Below are 23,996 nucleotides of genomic sequence, written 5' to 3' on the forward strand. Positions count from 1 at the left end.
GTTGAGGTGCACTACTACCCCTACTGCCACAATATATACATATATATATATACATATATATATATATATATATATATATATATATATATATATATATATACACACACACATACAAACATACACACACAGAAATTATATATATGTGTATATGTATGTATGTAAGTGTGTGTGTATATATGTATATGTATATATATATATATATATATATATATATATATATATGTATATATATATATATATGTGTATGTATATATACATACACATATATATATATATATATATATATATATATACACATATATATATATATATATATATATATATATATATATATATATATATATATATATATATATATATATATACACACATACATACATATATACACACACGTGGACAAAATTGTTGGTACCCTTCAGTCAATGAAAGAAAAACTCACAATGGTCACAGAAATAACTTTAATCTGACAAAAGTAATAATAAATAAAAATTCTATGAAATTTAACCAATGAAAGTCAGACATTGATTTTCAACCATGCTTCAACAGAATTATTTAAAAAATAAACTCATGAAACAGGCCGGACAAAATGATGGTACCCCTAACTTAATATTTTGTTGCACAACCTTTTGAGGCAATCACTGCAATCAAACGATTCCTGTAACTGTCAATGAGACTTTTGCACTTCTCAGCAGGTATTTTGGCCCACTCTTAATGAGCAAACTGCTCCAGTTGTCTCAGGTTTGAAGGGTGCCTTTTCCAGACGGCATGTTTCAGCTCTTTCCAAAGATGCTCATTAGGATTGAGGTCAGGGCTCATAGAAGGCCACTTTAGAATAGTCCAATATTTTCCTCTTAGCCATTCTTGGGTGTTTTTAGCTGTGTGTTTTAGGTCATTGTCCTGTTGCAAGACCCATGACCTGCGACTGAGACCAAGCTTTCTGACACTGGCCAGCACATTTCTCTCTAGAATCCCTTGATAGTCTTGAGATTTCATTGTACCCTGCACAGATTCAAGACACCCTGTGCCAGATGCAGTAAAGCAGCCCCAGAACATAACAGAGCCTCCTCCATGTTTCACAGAAGGGACAGTGTTCTTTTCTTGATATGCTTCATTTTTCCGTCTGTGAACATAGAGCTGATGTGCCTTGGCAAAAAGTTCAATTTTGTCTCATCTGTCCATAGGACATTCTCCCAGAATCTTTGTGGCTTGTCCACATGTAGTTTGGCAAATTCCAGTCTGGCTTTTTTATGATTTGTTTTCAACAATGGTGTCCTCCTTGGTCGTCTCCCATGAAGTCCACTTTGGCTCAAACAATGACGGATGGTGCGATCTGACACTGATGTTCCTTGAGCTTGAAGTTCACCTTGGATCTCTTTAGAAGTTTTTCTGGGCTCTTTTGTTACCATTCGTATTATCCGTCTCTTTGATTTGTCATCAATTTTCCTCCTGCGGCCACGTCCAGGGAGGTTGGCTACAGTCCCATGGATCTTAAATTTCTGAAATAATATTTGCAACTGTAGTCACAGGAACATCAAGCTGCTTCGAGATGGTCTTATAGCCTTTACCTTTGACATGCTTGTCTATAATTTTCTTTCTAATCTCCTGAGACAACTCTTTCCTTCGCTTCCTCTTGTTCATGTTGAGTGTGGTACACACCATGTCACCAAACAACACAGTGACTACCTGGAGCCCTATATATAGGTCCACTGACTGATTACAAGATTGTAGACACCTGTGATGCTAATTAGTGGACACACCTTGGATTAACATGTCCCTTTGGTCACATTATTTTCAGTCTTTTCTAGGGGTACCATCATTTTTGTCAAGGCCTGTTTCATGAGTTTTTTTTTTTTATTAATTCTGTTGAAGCATGGTTTAAAAGCAATGTCTGACTTTTATTAGTTACATTTCATAGAATTTTTATTTATTATTACTTTTGTCAGATTAAAGTTATTTCTGTGACCATTTTGAGTTTTTCTTTCATTGACTGAAGGGTACCAACAATTTTGTCCATGTGTGTATATACATACATATACTTGTGTGTATGTTTGTATGTGTCTATATGTGTGTGTATAGCTTTGGTCACTGAGTGCAAGGGAAAAATAATAAAATATAGTCTATAAGTTATTAAACAGTAAAACATTAACGTTTTAAGAAGTACAGGTACATTGAGCACTACTGGAGTGGTTGCGGGTAAACTACATTTTAAAGACTGTGTAACATAACAGGTAAGTAACTAACAGCAGCTAAAATGTATATGGATCATCTCTCGGTAGTAGATCCCTTTGAAAGGCGCTACACGATGGCTGTGGTATAGAAATTAAATTTTCTATGTGAACGTCCAAATTTGTGCCTCTGGTAATGTGCCTTACCGGCAATTAAAGAAAATTATTTTTTTGTCCTCTGCAGTGTTAAGAGAGAAAGGCTTTGGTTTGGAATAAAAGGAAAAAAGGTGTAAAGAAAGGAAAGTTGCCTTTTCTTTTATATAGTATAGAGATGTGTTAAGCTGGCGTTATGATCACCTTTTGGGGACAGTCGCGTGGGTCTTGTGTAGACTGGTGAGACGTCCCAGCCATTAATCGGCTGTGATGGCATTGTCAGTCCTCCACTCGTGTGCGTGTCTTCATAATCCGAGCGGAGGACCTCATAATCGTATACGTGCAAAAGAAAGTGTGAATCGCCTTAATATTATTTTGCCGTGGTGTAGAAAAGGGGTCCCGTGTTTGCACTTGTCTGGGCTATAGCGCAGGGGGAGGAAGAAAAAAATTAAAAGTGCTCACTTTGACTTAAGGCAGAAGCGCAGTCAGCGTCTCAAAGGCGGCACAGCTATGCCGGCGCTGGCTGCTCGACTTTTGCTGGGCAGGAGACCCCTTTTGTACACACGTTCATGATATCAAAAGTCTCAGCTCTTTGGAGGTAATTCATATATTATATATATAGCAAAATACCCGCGCCTCGCAGCGGAGAAGTAGTGTGTTAAAGAAGTAATGAAAAAGAAAAGGAAACATTTTAATAATAACGTAACATGATTGACATTGTCATGAGTGTTGCTGTCATATATATTCCTGCCTAAATAAGTCACCCTCGCTTCGCTCTTACTTTTTTACCGTTCATTTAATCATGGCTAGTGGCGGAAAAATTATAAAATGGAAGGAGGATGGCTTTACCAAAACAATTATTGATGGCGAATCGATTATTCATAAAGCTTGAATTGGTGATCTGTTTTTCTGTGTTAAACCTCATATTTTTTCATACTTCTTCTCAAACTAAGGTGGTGCGAGGGTAACATGAATCGGGATGCGCTGATCAATGTAATCGGTGTACCAGGAAATCATGCATTGACAAAAGCTCCCTTTGCTTGTAATGCAAAGTGTGATTAAATGCATTATTTTTAGCGTTATGGAGCACATGCATCGAAGCTTCTCAGCTGTGCTTGTGCTAAGAAAAGGAAAGATTTTAAAAATAACGTAACACGATTGTCAATGTAACCTTTTGTAAGTAGTGCCTGGAGGATTCAGTGTGGAGAAACTCTAGAGACAGCGTGTGTATTAACTTGTGGATTTTTCTGAGAGTATTTGGTGGCCGTGTGACGAAGTTGCTTCAGAAGACGGTGTTAGCGGCAGAGCTCAGCTCAGAGCGAAATGAGGTAAATGGGAGGGTAGATGATGACGTGACTCCCCAACCCGCATTAACTGTCAATCCCCCACAAACAGTCTCTCGGAATTTGCATAAGCACACCCCTTCACCTATAATTTTAACTTAGTTACAAAGTGATCAAAACTCTCGTTTATATCCTGCGTCCTCTCATTAAACTTGTATCCCGCATTACCTGTGGGCATGTGAAACGCCAGCGGTAGCCTGTCTATGAACTTAATTTAAAGTTTAGGTTTACACCTTGCTTTCTTTCCGAGGTAGCAGCACTCATGAATATGGTAGTATATGTCACTTATTTCGCTGCCTTCTCAATTATATAATGCATGTTTTCTTAAGCGCTTTTTGGAGGTCTTCCTGGTTTACTACGTACTGCGTTGACAGTCAGTTCACGTGATTACGTGGGAGGCGTGATGATGTCACACAAAACTCCGCCCCTCACGTCTTTCCAGCTCAACTCCATTACAGTTAATGGAGAAAAATACCTTCCAGTTATGACCATCAGGCGTAGAATTTCGAAATGAAACCTGCCCAACTTTTGTAAGTAAGCTGTAAGGAATGAGCCTGCCAAATTTCAGCCTTCTACCTACACGGGAAGTTGGAGAATTAGTGATGAGTCAGTGAGTGAGTGAGTGAGTGAGTCAGTGAGGGCTTTGCAGTTTACTCACTGACTCACTCACTCACACACTGACTGACTGAGCAACTGTTGCTGGGGGTGCCAGAATCCATCAAGGAAGAAAAATGAAAAACATTATTTGTACAAAATCTTAATTTATCTAGCAATTCCTAAATAATTAAATGGGCAGGGTATTTCGTATCAGTGCAATACTTAGTGCTTAGTGCTCATTTAGTGCTGCGTGGGTATTATGAACTATCGTATCTGTTCAAGTTCTATTTAAATTTTAAATATAAGTAATTTTTATTTAGTCGACAGAAATATCTTTGATAGGAATGTAAGTTAAATTTAGTCATCACTGCATAAAGACTAAATTCAACTTACATTACTACCAAAGATATTTCTGTCGACTAAATAGAACCTACTTATATCCAAATTGAACTTAAAAAGATATATATTTTTCAAATCTGAGCGTGCATTTTAGATCGAAGTGACGCGCAGCAGATCGAGCCTGTGAGCTAATGTGCTCACGCCTGCCTGCCTCAATAAGTCACTAGTGCTTCACTCTTACTTTTTCACCGTTCATTTAACCATGACTAGTTGCGAAAAAATTAGAAAATGGAAGGAGGATTACACGGAGTATGGCTTTACCAAAACAATTATTAATGGCGAATAAAGTATCCATTATTCATAAAGCTTCAATTGGTGATCTTAACCTCATATTTTTTCATACTTCTCAAACCATGGGGGTGCGAAGTTGGCCTCGTCCGTCACAGGGGGTGCAAGGGTAAAATGAATCGGGAAGCGCTGATATGTGTGTATGTGTGTATATTATATACTAGCAAAATACCCGCGCTTCGCAGCGGAGAAGTAGTGTAGAAGCAATGAAAAAGAAAAGGAAACATTTTGAAAATAACGTAACATGATTGTCAATGTAATTGTTTTGTCACTGTTGTGAGTGATGAGTGTTGTTGTCATATATATATATATATATATATATATATATATATTTACACACACACACATAAACATATATATATATATACATATCTATACATATACACATATATACATACATATATACACACATATATAAACATATATATACATATACATACATATCTACATATATACACACACAGCTATTTCATTATCAGTGCAATACGCTGTTTGTTAAAACGTTGACTCCGCTCTTACGTGCAAGAAAAATCAAATCATTCAGTTGTCTTTGCTCATATGTCATTTTAGAGCTGGACGCCTGGCATCTTTTTTGGCCACAAGTTCGTTTCTGTTTGGTGTGAGGTTCTGTGTTGTGGAGATTCTCAGGATGGATTGCAGGTGCTCATCAGTGAGGCGACTCCTGTGTGCTCTTTTGTTAGTCTTTATCACTGAGAAGAGCTTCTCACACAGATTTGTGCTACCAAATATGCACAAGGTTCGAGCCGCATGTAGACGGAATTTTTTTTGTTCTTCAAAGTCACCAAAGTTCCGTGCAAACTCAGTGCGCAATAACTCTAGTAAGCGGTAAGTGTTCGGCAAGGCAGCTGAAGCGCTGCATTATGGGATCTGTAGTTTATTGTGTTACCAGCGCTTCATATACCCGGGCTTTAATAACAATAATACAGTATATAAAATGATCTCGGGCGGATATAATTACACGCGGGCGGATGTGGCCCGCGCCCTTGAGTTTGACACATATGGACTAAATAGAACTTGAAAAGATATATTTTTCAAATGTGATCGCGCAATTCAGATAGAGTTGACGCACTACAGCCTGCATGCCTCAATGAGTCATCCTCCCTCGCTCTTACTTTTTACCGTTCATCTAATGAATACACTGAGTATGGCTTTACCAAAACAATCATTGATGGCGAATAAAGTATCCATTATTCGAGTATGTAGAGCGGGATATATATATATATACATATATATATACCAGCGTATCGCAGCGAGAAGTAGTGTGTTAAAAAGGTAGAAAAGAAAAGGGAACATTTTAAAAATAACGTAACATGACTGTCAATATACAGTATTTGTTTTGTGAGTGTTATTGAGTGTTGCTGTCATCAAGGATTTGATTATCATTATTTCTTTCAATCAGGTTCGTATTTGTAGGATGTGTTGTGTTCAAGTTACATTCCGTGTTTGTCAATCGTTGTAAAGATGACAGGTTTCATTCATCGATTCGTTTCTTACTGCATCAATAAACAGCTCGTCTTCTTATTTATCTGAGACCTGACACACTGCATGCACAGGTTTTTTTTACACTGTCTTCCTTTAGCGGGACATTGACTTTTTCCACCGTGTGCTTTGTTTCCACAGTAGCTGCATTTATGAATATGCTTATCAGGCGCTTCATATTTTTGCTGCCTTTTCAATTGTGTAATTGGTTTTGTTCAGCTCTTTGGAACTGTTGCTTTTATCTGTGCACTGCGCCAGTTCACGTGAGCAGCTCGGTGTACATGCATCGAAGGTTCCCAGCTGTGCTGGTGCCATCTCGTGCTATGTCCATAGCTTTATTTAATGTTACCTTAGTCCTGGCACTTAAAACTTTCTCTCGCAGTTTCGCTGAGTTTGTGTCAAACACCACCCTGACCATCTCATCTTCCTCTCCATAAGCACAGTCCTTCACCCGTGAATATTTACCCGTGGCAGTTTGCTATTGGATTGCCGCTGACGGACGGCCTTATATGGGCAGGCACTAAATTACAAGCGCCAGCGCAGCCTGTCTATGAACTTAATTTAAAGTTAGGTTTACATCGTGCTTTGTTTCCAGTAGCAGAACTCATGAATATGGTTGTATATGTCACTTTCGCCGCTACTTATTGTTTCGCTGCCTTCTCAATTATATAATGCATGTTTTCTTGAGCGCTTTTTTGAGGTCTTCCTGGTTTTCTATGTACTGCGTGATTACGTGGGAGGCATGATGATGTCACACGAAACTCCCACGGCGTTGAAGCTCATCTCCATTACAGTAAATGGAGAAAACTGCTTCCAGTTATGACCATTACGCGTAGAATTTCGATATAAAACCTGCCCAACTTTTGTAAGGAAGCTGTAAGGAATGAACCTGCCAAATTTCAGCCTTCCACCCACACGGGAAGTTGGAGAATTAGTGATGAGTCAGTGAGTGAGTCAGTGAGTGAGTGAGTGAGGGCTTTGCCTTTTATTAGTATATATATATATATATATATACACACATACATACATATATATACACATACATACATATATATATACATATACATTGAAATAGTTTTACTGTCAAATAATGCAAAGATTAGGCAGCACGTGTTTCTATCTAATTCTGGGCTCATCAGGCGTACACACTCACTGCACGCCCTCCCAGGAATCGAACCTCAGACGTCAGCGCTAGAGGCGAAGGCTCTCGCGTTGCGCCACGCCGTGTGGTCCATTTATTTGACGGGATGTAGATCGGGATATATATATATATATATATAGATAGATAGATAGATAGATAGATAGATAGATAGATAGATAGATAGATAGATAGATAGATAGATAGATAGATAGATAGATAGATAGATAGATAGATAGATAGATAGATAGATAGATAGATAGATAGATAGATAGATAGATAGATAGATAGATAGATATATCTATACTAATAAAAGGCAAAGCCCTCACTCACTGACTCACTCACTTACTCACTGACTCACTGAATCATCACTAATTCTCCAACTTCCTGTGTGGGTGGAAGGCTGAATTTGGGCAGGCTCATTCCTTACAGTTTCCTTACAAAAGTTGGGCAGGTTTCATGTCGAAATTCTATGCATAATGGTCATAACTGAAAGCTATTTTTCTCCATATACTGTAATGGAGTTGAGCTCGAAAGCCTGTATAACCGAAGAAAAAAGAAAGCAAGTTACAGTAGGCAATTGATACGACAGCTTGCATGGTGCAATGCAAGTGCTGATTTTCATTCTGTGCTATATAAAATCATCATATTCAAATATTAACAGTTCCCACACACCCAAGGACCGTCCTTCTTACATTTACGACAAGTGTACTTGTTGCAGTGTATACATCTCTCTGTGCTATGGTTCCTATTACACTGAATGAGCACCTGACACTGTACTTTCTTCCCTGGGGGAAGGTCTCACATCAAAGAATTTCCAGTTACTGCATAAATTCACACCTGATCTGACGCTGTTCGTTTTCAAATAATATTGGATTAGTGCGATGATATTTTCACATGTATTGTCTCTTTCTTTCAGGTGTGTAATAGAAACCACAGCATAGAGAGAAGTGTGTACATTGCTTCTTACAGGAAAAGGCGATGGAAAAAGTGCACTTGAATAAAAGTGCACTTTTGTTATACTTTAACACCAACATATGTTCCTGTGTTTGAACGACACGGGCAGATGGGGAGTGTCTGATTATTGCATATAGCGCCGAAGTTACTGCTTTTTACCATTCTTTCCTCTGCATGTCCTGGAGAACAAAAGAAACAGCATACAGCAACATGCGGGGACTGGCAGGAACACTCAATAAAACTGAATAAAAAGAAAATCAAGTGACGGTGAGATACGAAGAAGGCAGTTTCGGCAGCGTTTGTGTGTCAGAACCCAGTTGTGGGGGCGTTAGTATGCATCGTGGTACACTGCAGAGCTATAGCGCGTCTTTAGTGAAAACAGCCGTGTCAGATGGGGTTGTATGGATTGATTCTGAACGCGACTGAGAGAATGAAAAGTGAATTAAAAAAAAAAAAGCTAACCTTCACAAAGATCATAAATTGCACCAGCTGTTACAGACTGAAATCAAATGTATACTTTTATTCTAAAATAGTAAGAGTAAGAGCAGTTTACTTCTCAAAACAGAGTATTGCAGAATCAAACTCGCGATCTTTTGATTCCAAGGCGAGAACTGATTCTATTACACCACGGAGGAAGTTATAATAACCTGCTGTCAATGTCGCATGTTAAGGTGGTTTTTTGTTTTTGCAGTTATATTTTTGAATAAAAGCAAAATTGTTGTGTTATATTTGAACCTTTTATGAAAATGTTTCTTTGCTATTTGGACTTCAGGCTTCATACATTATATAGTTTATGCCTACATTTTGTCATCTACTACTAGAATATAAAAAAACGTTTCTGTTTTAACAATGTGTTGGCACAGATTACTGTAGAAACGGAACAGACATGAAATGCGTGTGTTCCAAATAACGATCTATTATTTCCACTCTAAAACTCCACTTCACCCCCAGATACTCAATCAAGACATGGGCTTGGAGAAGTTCGTGCACGTTTTAAATTGGTGGGGGGATGGAATAGCTGGCTGCTCCTAGGTTCTCTTTATCAGCACATTTAGAAGACAAAGGACGCTGGCGGAGAAGTGTGAAGGGATTTAAGAAGCAATTTAAGGTGGGACGGAATTACGAGTTTTTTCGTAGGCTCTGGTAATTCTAGTGTTAATCACACTTTGCATTACAAGCAAAAGGGAACTTCTGTCAATGCATGATTTCCTGGTACACCGATTACATTGATCAGCGCTTCCCGATTCATTTTACCCTTGCACTCCCTTGGTTTGAGAAGAAGTATGAAAAAAAATGAGGTTAACACAGAAAAACAGATCACCAATTGAAGCTTTATGAATAATCGATTCGCAATAAATCATTGTTTTGGTAAAGCCATACTCAATGTAATCCTCCTTCCATTTTATAATTTTTCCGCCACTAGCCATGATTAAATGAACGGTAAAAAAGTAAGAGCGGGTTTAGGTGACTTATTCAGGCAGGCAGGCGACAGCTCAATAGCTCGAATTTGGATATAAGTAGGTTTTATTTAGTCGCCAGAAATATCTTTGTTAGGAATGGAAGCTGAATTTAGTCTTTAAATTTATATATAAAGTCATTCCCGAATATATAAAGTCAAAACTTGATTATATAAAGTCACTGTCGGAATAAATAAAGTCAAAACTTGAATATATAAAGTCAGCGCTGGAATATATAAAGTCAAAACTTGAATATATAAAGTCATTCCCAAATATATAAAGTCAAAACCTGAGTATATAAAGACGGCATATATTAGTATTTATTAGTACAGATATACATACAGTGGTGTGAAAAACTATTTGCCCCCTTCCTGATTTCTTATTCTTTTGCATGTTTGTCACACAAAACATTTCTGATCATCAAACACATTTAACCATTACTCAAATATAACACAAGTAAACACAAACTGCAGTTTTTAAATGATGGTTTTTATTATTTAGGGAGAAAAAAAAAATCCAAAACATGCAAAAGAATAAGAAATCAGGAAGGGGGCAAATAGTTTTTCACACCACTCTATATGTGTATACTAATAAAAGGCAACATTCACTCACTCACTCACTCATCACTAATTCTCCAACTTCCCATGTAGGTAGAAGGCTGACATTCGGCAGGCTCATTCCTTACAGGTTACTTACAAAACTTAAGTAGGTTTCATTTCGAAATTCTACACTTAACGGTCATAATGGTCAACAACTTCCGCCATGTTGAACTTTCCTATTTATGGCCCCATCTTCACGAAATTTGGTAGGCGGCTTTCCTGCGCTAACCAAAACCGATGTACATACTTATTTCAGTGGTATGATACCACTGTCGGCCGCCATATTGAACTTTCCAACGTCACTAATTCTCCAACTTCCCGTGTAGGTAGAAGGCTGACCCCATTTCACGAAATTTGGTAGGCAGCTTCCCTTGGCTAACCGAAACCGATATACATACTGTGGTGGATGGCCGGCTATTATTCCTGGCCAATACCCCCAAGCCGCCAGTTGGAGCCCCCCTTGCAGCATGGAGGTCCCCAGAAGACCAGCAGGGCATAATGGACAATGTAGTTTTTATGTGTAGCCCTCCTGGATGCCATGGCTCTAGGGGACGCTGCAGGGAGGAATAATGGATATTTTTCCTACGCCCCGGAAGCACACGTGGACAAGAGGAATGATGTGCTTCCGGGGTGAAGAAAAGAACTTGTACCTGACCCGGAGTCACATGGACCAGGGATGGAGAACACTTCCAGGTCAGGATATATAAAATGGACTGTGGGAGCTCTCTGACGGCGAGCTGAGGTGGGTGGAAGGGTGGAAACACGTCTATGGCGTTATTTCAGTGCCACTATTCTGAGCACATTCTCTGCTGCGGCTCAACTCTCTATACACCCGTTATAAGTGTGCCACAAAACCAACCAATCACAGACTTGGTTTCAAAAAATTCTGATTAGCTCTTACGGTCTCCAATCAGCTCGCTAGCTGCTGCATTCGGAAACAGTCCATGTAGCTAAATCCAACTAAACTCAATTAAGCCCCAATTTTAAAATAAAATAATTAAAGATGCATGCTATCCCGCGAAATTGGGGTTTAATTGAGTTTAGTTGATTTATTTACATTTCGGACTGCTTCGAATGCAGCAGTTAAGCGAAGCTGATTGGAGACCGTAAGAGCCAATCAGAATTTTTGAAACCAAGTCTGTGATTGGTTGGTTTTGTGGCACACTTATAACGGTGTACAGAGAGTTGAGCGCTCGCAGCAGAGAATGTTGTGAGCGCTAGGCAACACATTGCAGCAAGCGTTTAAATGAAAAACTGAGCTTGGTGAGGGGGGGCTATTGTGTGTGTGTGTATATGGATAAGCTTAAACACTGAAATACATTTTTGCACGAAAGCAATGAATTTTGTTCACTCAAATTCAGCTTTTGTACGCCAAAATAAATTTCTTCAAAATCACTGAAATAACGCCATACACGTCTGGGAGTGGAGGATTGTATTTGTGATTTATTATTGTGATTTATATGAGAATAGTGGAGGAGAGGGTGTTTTGTACACTGTGGCAATTGAATAAAGTCAATTGGAGGACTTTTACCTAGTGTTTGGAGTCGTGGACAGGGGGTCAAGGGAGCGAGTGCGCCCCCTATCGACCACAATAGGCCAGTGTCGGCCGCCATATTAAACTTTCCAACGTCACTAATTCTCCAACTTCCCGTGCAGGTATAACGCTGAAATTTGGCAGGCTCATTCCTTACAGCTAACTTAGAAAGTTAAGCAGGTTTCATTTCGAAATTTTATGCGCAACGGTCGACAACGTCCGCCATGTTGAACTTTCTTATTTATGGTCCCATCTTCACAAAATTTGGTAGGTGGCTTCCCTGCGCTAACCGAAACCAATGTACATACTTATTTCAGTGGTATGACACCACTGTTGGCCGCCATATTGAACTTTCCAACAGTCTTTGTTACTTATTGGCACATCTTCAAGAAATTTGGTCCGCGGGTTCCCAATGCTAATTGAATCCTACTTACGTACATATATACGTCCATAGCCTGCAGCTCGGTTGCCGTGTGAGGCGGCGTTGGGTCCCCCATCCCAACACCTCCGACGTTGTTGGCTGCCTGCCTATATAAGGCCGTCTGTCACTCCAGTCTCTACATTCCCTTCCTTGCCTCGCCACGGGATTCACGTCTCCCTGCTGATAACTACATCTTTTTTTATTTAATCCACGGCTTCTCCGCTGTTTTACTGTTAATTTATTACAATTATAGTTATTGTGTAGGTATTTTAGACTTACTTTGCATTGTTCAGGTACCCATTTCCTTTATCGTTCCAACCGTACCCCCATTAACATGTCTATCGAGGTGATCACCATCGATCAAAGAATTGTCACTTACCGAGTAGTTTCCATGCCCAGAGATGGCACCTGCCTTTTCCATTCTCTGGAATGTATGCTTACAACGCTTGACAGATGTCAAATGTCACTTTAAATCAAGTCCTGCAAATACTAACATAATTGAAACAAACCATGAAACTGAAACCGATTATGACAGCAGTAATCCAAGATGTGAGATTTGAGGCAAGATTACTTTTCATATGGCCAACTGTACGTTGCATGCTCAAGAGTTAGCTCAGCACAGAGCTTGGTCATATTACAACCAGAGGGCCGAACTGACAATGTGGTATACAAAGGGATCCTTAACAAATAATTATTGGTATATTTTCCGTCAGTTTAAAAATGTTTAATTATCTTCTTAATAAAAATTTTAAGGCAGTACTTCGCCACTGCGAAGCGCGGGTATTTGACTAGTGTGTATATATATATATATATATATATATATATATATATATATATATATATATATATATATATATATATACATACATACATACACACACACAGTGGAACCGAAGCAATTTCCCCCATAGGATTTAATGTAAATACAATTAATCTGTTCCAGACCGTACGAACTGTATGTAAATATATATATTTTTTAAAAGATTTTTAAGCACAAATATAGTTCATTACACCACAGAATGCACAATGTAATAGTAAACTAATGTAAAACATTGAATAACACTGGCACAAACACCAAGGCTCCCTGCTCACATGCACGCACAGGCTCGCTCTCTCTCAGCAGCACACGCCCTCTCTCTCTCTCTCTCAGCAGCACGCAAGCCTGTGCACTGTCTCTCTCTGTCTCTGTAACATTGCAGCAGTTCACGCTATAGCCTTGCAAGCCAAGTATAAACACTTTTTTTTTTTACTGAGTTTTAAGCACAGGCGAAAAAAAAGGAACATTTGAAAAATCTGTAATTTAATAAATCACCAAGAAAAGTAACATTGCAACAAATCATGCTATGAACCACTCGCTGTAAACACTTTTTTTAAATGAGTTTTAAGCACAAGGAAATAAAATGAACATTTGAAAAAAGTTAAAAGTAACAATTCAAGCTACAAACCGAAAAATGAACATTTGAAAAATCCTTAATACAAAAACTAACCATAAACCACCAAGAAAACTAACCTTGCATGAGTCGAGTTCTGGCATGAAGTGAGGAGGATGGAGAAGAGGTTACAGTTTTGAGGGAGAGTCTGGCTCCGTGATGGAGGGATTTTTTCCTTCAGGTGTTTTCTCTCGTGTGATTTCTTGGGTTTATGGTGTTTTTGGCTATTTAGCTGGTGGGAGCGAAAGCCTCATGCAGCCATTCCAAAAACAAAGTCCTTGTGACCCAACTCTTCCTGTTTGCCCTCCACATCACTGGCAGTCTGGCTTTGTTTACATTGTGCTGCTTGAAAGCACAAGGGTTCTCAAATTGGTAAATGAGTGAACGGGTAAACAGTTTTTCCACCTCTTCCAGCACTTGAGGTCTCTGCCTAGTTAACGCTGTATCTCCTTTTGCAACATCAGCTGCTTAAATAGATTCTTTCTGCTTTAAAATAGTCAAAATCGTAGGTTTTGACTTCTTGTACTCGGCGGCAAGATCAGTAACACGAATGCCACGCTCATACTTTTCAATAATTTCTTTCTTTACTTTGATTTCAATTTTATGGAAAACTTTCATCTCACCACTCTTCACTTGCTTAGAACGCATGGTTAAATGCAAAAGCACACGAAATACTGTAGAGCACAAAGAGATCACAGATAAAGCACGCACGTCTGACAGAGAACAATGAACAGGGAGTGGCTCAACACGTGCTTAAATACAGTAATCGGCGTGTACGAACCGGAAGGGAAATGAAAAATAGCACAAAGAGTTCACAGCGAAAGCATGCACGCAAATGCAAAGATGCACATCTGACCGAGAACAATGCAACGCGTGCGGAAATCAACAGCGTGCACAAACCGAAAGGGAAACTGGCTTGTTCGTATACCGAGTGTGTGGCCGTGAACCTAGGCCAAAGTTTGGCAAACTGTTTGGTCGTAAACCGAGTTGTACGTGTACCGAGACGTTCGTGAACTGAGGTTCCACTGTATGTGTGTGTGTGTATTTATATTTTATATATATATATATACACACACACACACACACACACACACACACACACACACACAGTAGGTCCATAAATATTTGGACAAAGACAACTTATTTCTAATTTTGGTTCTGTACATTACCATAATGAATTTTAAATGAAACAACTCAGATGCAGTTGAAGCGCAGACTTTCAGCTTTAATTAAGTGGGTTGAACAAAAAATTGCATAAAAATGTGAGGAAACCAAAGTATTTTTTTTAACACAATCCCTTCATTTCAGGGGCTCAAAAGTAATTGGACAAATTAAATAACTGGAAATAAAATGTTCAATTCTAATACTTGGTTGAAAACCCTTTGCTGACAACGACAGCCTGAAGTCTTGAACTCATGGACATCACCAGATGCTGGGTTTCCTCCTTTTTAATGCTCTGCCAGGCCTTTACTGCAGCGGCTTTCAGTTGCTGTTTGTTTGTGGGCCTTTCTGTCTGAATTTTAGTCTTCAACAAGTGAAATGCATGCTCAATTGGGTTAAGATCAGGTGACTGACTTGGTCATTCAAGAATTGTTCACTTCTTTGCTTTAATAAACTCCTGGTTGTTTTGGCTGTATGTTTTGGGTAATTGTCCATGTGTTTCATGAAACACCGCCCAATCAATCTGACTGCATTTAACTGGATTTGAGCAGACAAGTATGTCTCTGAACACCTCAGAATTCATTTGGCTGCTTCTATCCTGTGTCACATCATCAATAAACACTAGTGCCCCAGTGCCACTGGCAGCCATGCACGCCAAAGCCATCACACTGCCTCCACCGTGTTTTACAGATGATGTGGTATGCTCTGACTTGAATATCATCAAAAACCTATGGGGTGATATGAAGCAGGCTTGTCCATGCTCGGAACCCATCAAATTTAACTGAACTGGAGATATTTTGTATGGAAGAAAGGTCAAAAATACCTCCATTTAGAATCCAGACACTCATCAAAGGCTATAGGAGGTGTCTGAGGGTGCTTTATTTGCAAAAGGAGGCTCAACTAATCGAGATTGATCACATCCTCGTGGGCAGACAGTAGAGGCTCTTGCAAAACTGCAGGGTCTACAGAAGTGCCCAGTTTGTGAAATCTTTACCCACAGACTTGTTGTTGCTACTCTTAGGATCCAGCTTAAGTCCAGTAGATTGCCACCTACTAGGAAAATGAGCCTGGACTTGGCCAGACTCCAAGACCAGCCGTTTCTAATGAGTTTGCACGCAGTTTGTGTGAGGAAATTTCACTTTTGGATTTGATTGCCGATCCTAATGTGATGTGGGAAATCTTTCACGACAAGACCCTGAAAGTTGCTGAGGGTTGTATTGGTGTTACTGGTGTTCTATCTCGTAGGGAACCCTGGATATCATCAAGAAGAGTCGCAGCACATGGCTCAATGGCAAATCTGGCCTGTACCAGGAACCGAGTAGGATGGCTGCAAGCGCTGTTAGGGCAGATAAAGAGACTTTTGTTAGAGGAATCTGTGAGCAAGTGACACACCATCTGTGGTCTAGCGACCCACATACTGCTCACAGAGGAATCGAAGCATTACGCACATCTGAATCTGTTCCTCCGAGACTCGCAGTCAGGGCAGCTGATGAAATGGTCCTTACAGATGACACTGCAGTTGTGACTTGCTGGGCTGGCTACTTTAAGCAGTTGTTCAAACCTGATCCTCCAGCTAGGACTGTGGATATTTCTGGGTCCAAGGTCCTTGTGGCCGATCCTCCAATTAGCTATGAACCACCCAGTCTCACTGAGATTGCAGAGGTGGTGAACCAGCTGAGGGTGGGCGAAGGCTGCAGGGATCTGTGGTATCCGGGGTGAACTTCTCCAGGCTGGTGGTAAGGCTGTCCTCCTGGCATTGCAAGCAATCTTTGCTTCCATTTGGGAGACTGGCATCATCCCAACTCACTGGAAAACAGGACTTGTCGTCCCTATCTGGAAAAGGAAGGGTGATTGCAACTACGGGGGGATAACACTGCTCTCGGTGGCGGGTAAGGTCCTTACTAGGGTCATCCTCAATAGGATCTGTGATCACCTGCTCATCTACCAGCGAACGGAAGAGCCTGGTTTTAAGCCTAGGAAGTCTACAATCAACTGCATCCTGGCACTGAAGGTTCTCATGGAGCGAAAACGTGAATATCGGCAGAGTTTCTTTGCAGCCTTTGTCGATTTTTGCAAAGCGTTCGACTCAGTTGATCGAGCTGCCCTGTGGGATATCCTGAGGGTCTGCGGGATCCCCACGAGGTTGCTGGATATCATGGATGGCCTGTACACTGGTACTGTGAGTGCTGTGCAGAGTGGAGGCAGGACCTCTGCGTTTTTCCCTGTTGATTCTGGGGTTCATCAGGGGTGTGTTCTTGCTCCTACTCTATTCAATGCTTGTATGGACTGGGTGTTGGGCAAGGTCGTGGGGTCCAGCGGCTGTGGGACATATGTTGGTGAAGAAACATTCACGGATCTTGACTTTGCTGACGATGCTGTGATCTTCGCGGAGTCAATGGAGGCTCTGATCAGGGCGCTCGAGACTGAGTGAGGAGTCTGAGTGTCTGGGCGTGCGAGTGTCATGGATAAAAACCAAGATTCAGGCCTTTAATGGCCTCTTGGGCACAGCCAACAGCAGTGTGTCTGTTTGCGGAGAGAGTGTTGACCTTGTTGTGAGGTTTACTTAACTTGGCAGTGACATTCATGTCTCTGATGACTCTTCCTACTAAGTCAGTAGACTGGAGGGGGGGTCATGAGGTCACTGGAAAAGGGTGTGAGGCGCTCCCGAGATCTATGCAAATGGACAAAGGTCCAAGTCTTTAGAGTCCTGGTGCTTCCTGTCTTGCTACATGGTTGCGAGACATGGACGCTATCAGTGACCTGAGGCGAAGACTGGACTCCTTTGGTACTGTGTCTCTCCGGAAAATCCTTGGGTACCGTTGGTTTCACTTTGTGTCGAATGAGCAGTTGGTCATGGAGTCCCGAATGATGCACATTACCTGCATTGTGAGGGAGTGTTAGTTATGGCACTACGGCCATGTGACACGTTTCCCTGAGGGTGATCAGGCTCGTTAGATCCTCATTGTTGGGGACCCGAGTGGCTGGACCAGGCCAAGGGGTCGCCCACGTAACACCTGGCTGTGGCGGATAGAGGGTCATTTCCGGAGGGTGGGACTGGACTCTGCATCTGCCCGGGGGGTTGCAAATTGTTTCGTCGTGTAGTGGGTTCAGCAACGCACTGTACCAGTGCATGCTCCCCAACGTCACTTTCTCAACTCAGTGTTGATGTAATATCTCTGTTGGGGTGCCCAAATTTATGCACCTGTCTAATTTTGTTATGATGCATATTGCATATTTTCTGTTAATCCGATAAACTTAATGTCACTGCTGAAATACTACTGTTTCCATAAGGCATGTCATATATTAAAACGGAGTTGCTACTGTGAAAGCTCAGCCAATGATAAACAAATATCCAAAGAATTAACAGGGGTTCCCAAACTTTTTCATATGACTGTACATACATATGTACAGTCACACACACATACAAACATATACATACATACATATATATCATGGTGGACGGCTGGTGATCCTGCCCAGCCGGGACACCTGGAAGGGCCGGGAGAGGGTCAATGCCTCCCCTGGACCACAAGAGGGCAGCTGCCCTTGTCTACATGGGGGCCACAGGATCAGAGCTTGGAAGCTCATCTCTGTTGGTGTCTGTGGCCACCAATAGGGGGGCGCCCGGACGATTATGGAGCCCCAGTGCTGTCGGAAAAGATTCCAGGTACGCCCAGAATGCTTGCAGGTGCAAGGGCACCAGAAAGCGCTGCCAGAAGATCATCAGGAAGCACCCAGAGCACATCTGGGTGAAGTATAAAAGAGGCCGCCTCACTCCATTCAGAGAGCCGGAGTTGGGAGGCAGAGGATGGAGCTTGTGACGGGAAGAGTGGAGGCGGCAGAAGAGACAGAGCAGAAAATAGTAGAAAAGGACTGGGAATTAAAGGTGAATTAAAAACATGCGGGTTAGGTGCACTGGCGATCCAAAATTGTCCCTAGTGTGTGCCCTGCGGTGGGCTGGCAGCCTGCCCAGGATTTGTTTCCGTTGTGGTCTTTGGTCGGCTTGTTATCCCGACCAATACCCCCAGGCCGCCAGATGGAGCCCTCCCTGCAGTATGGAGGTGCCCCGAACACCAGCAGGGAGTCATGGACTATGTAGTTTTTATACACGACCCTGCTGGATACCACAGGGGCCACAAGAAGGAGCTGCAGGGAGGACCGAAGACTCATTTGTGTCCTATAACCTGGAACTGCGTCAAAGGAAGAGCGACGTGCTTCCGAGGTGAGAAGAAGGACTCGTACCTGACCCAAAAGTGATAAAGATCATGTGGGCTGGGAACTGGAAACACTTACGGGTCAGGAAGGATAAAAGAACTGTGGGAGCTCCCAGACAGCGAGCTGATCTGGGTGGAAGGGTGGCAACGCGTCTGGGAGTCGGAGGATTGGTTTATTGTTATTGTATTATTGTGATTGATTATTTATATTAGTATAGTGGAGGAGAGGGTGCTTTGTGCACTGTGGCGAATTAATAAAGTCATCATTTGGACTTTTATCTGGTGTCTGGAATCTTGGACAGGGGTACAAGGGAGCGATACAGCCCTAATCTGTCACACCGTGTCTATTTGTGTCCGGGTCCGAGCTCCACAATGGAACCCCAAATGTGAGCCTCTGCCTGATGCAAATAATTCTGTGGACAGCCCTACACAGCAGAGCGAGATGCACATGCGCTGCTACCGCTGCACATGCTATGCACAATCACCTTTTGAGCCACCGAGGGTACGAGTAAACCACTGTTATCCCTAATGGGAAAGACGGCGGCCAGGCGCAACCAGATGACACTGGGTGCTACAAAGAAGCCCATCATTGAAAGGGTCGGCATCCCGGAAGGAATGACCAGGCAAGAACAGCAGCCTCCAGAAAAACGGATCCAGGAGGTAGGTACCTGCCACAGGGAGTGTTTACCCTGGGTATGTTATAGTGGTGTGTTGGATACCTACCTCACAGGGGGAGACCTTACGGAGGCGTGCTGCTGGCCGAAGGGTGCCGACTCCGAAAATGACAGCCAGGCGAAGTACAAGGACGACGAATACCCCTTGTACAGTGGAGAACCGAAACTGGCAGACGAGCGTCTGGACTCGTATTACATGGCAAGGAAATCTTCGAAGAAGAGAGTGGTAGAGGACCGGAAGTCTCTCCTCCAAGCAGGCGAGGGATTGGATGGTGTGTGTTACATGCCCGGCAAGAATTGGCTGAGGGCAGTAGTAATGAATTTCCATCCCAGCTGCAAGATAACCCTAATGAGCCTGCGCAGAGGCTCCCCGGCTCACAGCCAGCAGGTAAGAGCACAAGATTGGTAAGCTGATGATGCGAGACTGATCGCGGCTGTATGTGAGCTGAAAGAGGTCCTTCAGCCCATACAGTTGCTCCTAGAGAAAACACGCATGCTCAGGGAGACAGTGGAGAAGCTGGAGGAGAAGTCAATCGTGCCACTGAAGGATCTATGAAAGTGGATAGAGTGGCGTGGCGCTGGATTCTCCAGCTGCAGGGACGCAGCAGTGCAGGTAAGTAACACCTGTACCGTACATAAATACGGAGGATTAAGCGAAGAGACACCGGTATTGTGTAGTTCCAGTTGTTGAGTAGCCACACCTCCTATACTGTAGTAGATGCTACGGTGACAGCTGATCGCGTGGACATGGCAAAGGCATATACAGGACACCGGCTGTTGAGTGCCGGTTGTCACAGCCCCCTGCTCCAAGAGCAGAGAACAGCTTCACGTAGCTCTAAAGGGACGCAGACTGCACAGGATCTACCTTTTTCCCCTTAAGGAGATCCAAACCGTTAGGGTCCCAGAAAAAGAGGAGGACCCGGAAGAGGAAGAACAGGTCACGTGAAGGGGAAATATGAGCCTATATGCTCAAGTACCTTGATGAGCCACTCTAAGCAGGGGTAGAGAGAAACCCCAAACTTGGCTGGGGAAACGAGGGGACAAGCGTACTCGTCCTGCTTTTATAACCCAAGGGCATAGGCAAGAAGGGGGGGAACAGCGATGTTAGGAGTGCCATGATACTAGTCATGTATAGAGACGTTGTCCGTATGGCGTGAAGGAGGACGCCTGGAGGTGGCGTGGAGACAAAGTCTCCTGGAAGTGCTGCAGGTAGAGATTCCTGGTACACCCAGAGTGCTTGCAGGTGCAAGGGCAGCACTTCCACCACACCAGGAAGAGCTGCCAGAAGATCATCAGGAAGCACCTGGAGCACATCTGGGTGAAGTATAGAAGAGGCCACCTCACACCATTCGGAGAGCCAGAGTTGGAAGGCAGAAGACGGAGCTAGTGATGGGAGGAGTGGAGGCGGCAGAAGAGACAGAGAAGAAAAGAGTGGAAAACGACTGTGAATTAAAGGTGAATTGTACACTGCATTGTGTGCGCAGAATTAATTTTAATGTAACTGCTGTGATTTGCTGTACTAATACCCATTATAATTTTTAACACATTGATCATGTCATGTCTTAATCTCCATTTGAAAAACATTTTGAAAAGGTTTATCTCATTCAGTCTCTCTTCATAGCTCATATCCCTCAGTCACAGAATCAGTCTTTTTATGTAACATGGAGACCAAAATTATACACAGTACTCCAAGTGGGCCCGACAGCCCAAACCTGCAAACTATACAAGTCCCCCTCAACAGTTTAGCTGAATCGACATTATGTGCCCTTCCACACCGCATGGTATGACCTGCAAACTTAACCAGTTTTTTCTATATATTCTTATCTAAATCATTTTTGTAAATTAAGAAAGCAGAGGCCAAAGCACTGATCTGTAAGGAACACCACTTTTAACATCACCCAATACTGAAAAACATTATCTCACCGTAACACTTTCCTTTCTGTATTTGAGCCAAGTCTGTACTCATCTATGCACAACCCATTGAATTTCCAATTTTATGTTTGATCAAAAACTTTTCAAGTGGTACCTTATGAAAAGTCTTCTGAAAATCAAGAAAAATAATTCTATATGCACCTTTCTTATATTATGGTTTGTAATTATTTCTCCATAGAATTATATGCGTACTAGTGAAATACTATGTTTAAGAAAAATAATATATAGAACCTTGATTTAAAACGGTGACTCACTAAAATGGTTCAACTTCCATTAACCCAATTATGTCGTTTCCCAGGATGCACTATACTTAGCTTTTCAGAAGCTTATTAATATAAGTTATATTAATATAAGTTTATTTTCATTGGCTTTACTTTTGTTTCTGCACTGTTTTTCTTTTAGCAAGTTTGTTTTTTAATCTTAATTTTCTATCCTTATTTTGAAATTGTATTAATGCAGATTTTGAGTGCATAAATACATATTTTTCTTTTAGTTTCATCTTTATTTTGCAAGAACAGCATATTGCCAGGTAAAACAGTTTTCGAAGGATTGAATGATAATTGTATGTGTTTATTATAAATCCTGACAATATTGACTGCACCGAATGAGAAACAAAAATATTCCAAGACTGAATATCCGCCTAACTGCAGAAATGGTCAGCATGAACTTCATAATATTAATATTTTTGAATTACATATGTAAAACTATGTTAATACTATGAACATTATAACTGTCTCATAATATTATAATAATAATTCATATTCTAAATTAGTATAAACATGAATAATTTGTGAAACAAGTGAATATTACAGGAAAACCCTATCATAACATGTAGCAGTAATCTGTGCGGTTTGTATATGATTCTTAAGATTCTTAGCAACCTTACCAATGATGCATAAACCAGTCCAAACAATGGATTTAAATTGTTTCTTAGTTCTATGGTGAATTCAAGAAAAGTTAGGAAGCTGCCAGTTTTAAAAAAAAAAACATTTTACATTGCATTTGTAATAAATGAAAAATGTTATGCTTAGACAATGGTTTCACAAGGATTGAAACTTAAAAGGTATCTTCAAACATTTTAAATGTGAAACCTACCTCTTTGGCTTGAAGGCTGCATTACAGTGAAGATCACTTTTCTTAAGCAGAATAACTTTTGCTGAGGTGAGGTGCAGTGATTTAGACAACGTAACTCACGTATAGCACGAGGTATATTAATACTGTAAAGAAGAAAAAATAAGACAAAAACTAAATTTTAAAATGTGTACATTTGACACCAACTACTGCCATACTTGACTTAATAAAATGTCTCACTGATTTCTATTTGTGAAAGTTTATAAATACTATTGTTCCATTTTATTATATCAAGGACCGTGGACCCACTTTATTATAGATCAAAAATCTTTTCTGTTTGCCCTAATACCATGATGAACCAAAAATTATAATGTACATGTTTAATGAAACATATGGTCACTATGCTAATCAAAAGTAAAGACAAAAATCTTACCTATATTCTGATTTCACACCCAAATCTTTAAGCTGAAGATCTTGCAAACTTCTTGTTGTTTTATTAAAAGTAGAGTCCTAGATACCAAACAAACACATAAGAAAATTACTTCAGATTTTTATTACACTATAAATTAACATTTCACAAACGAAAAAATATACATTTCACACACTAAAAAAAGAGAGACATGAATCATGGTACACAACAATAAAGATATTTTGACTTTTTGAAAATATTGTTTGGATCAAATAGCAATTAAAAGAGTTGAATTTGCCACATTTTCTTGGATGTTTTCAGAATCAAATTAACTCCTCACATATTTTCTTTACAAATCTATAACTTTTCTATAAATTCAAACTTTATAAAAGCAAGTCAAAAACTTGGTTTGTGACTAACCCACGCCCAGTGCTTCAATGATAGGCAAAAAAAAAACAGAAGTGGGCATCAAAATAATGTGTATTTCATTTACATATATTAAGGACTTAAAAAGGTTTATGGATATATATAAATTGCAATCCAGTTAGTTATCT

General features: G+C 40.8%; 1 protein-coding gene across 2 annotated transcripts in view; it reads right to left on the reverse strand.

Moving 5' to 3' along the window:
- The window catches only part of ankrd27 (ankyrin repeat domain 27 (VPS9 domain)), a 668,625-nt gene that overhangs the window by 405,813 nt on the left and 238,816 nt on the right, over positions 1-23,996 (reverse strand). For both annotated transcript variants that reach the window (XM_039763577.1, XM_039763578.1), the window contains exons 9-10: positions 23,467-23,543; positions 23,058-23,179 (exon numbers count right to left, since the gene is read on the reverse strand). In XM_039763577.1, the coding sequence (XP_039619511.1) occupies positions 23,058-23,179; positions 23,467-23,543 (199 nt within the window). The remainder of the gene's footprint in view (positions 1-23,057; positions 23,180-23,466; positions 23,544-23,996) is intronic.

This window comes from Polypterus senegalus, chromosome 9 (assembly GCF_016835505.1).
Source record: "Polypterus senegalus isolate Bchr_013 chromosome 9, ASM1683550v1, whole genome shotgun sequence".
NCBI classification, from domain to species: Eukaryota; Metazoa; Chordata; class Cladistia; order Polypteriformes; family Polypteridae; genus Polypterus; species Polypterus senegalus.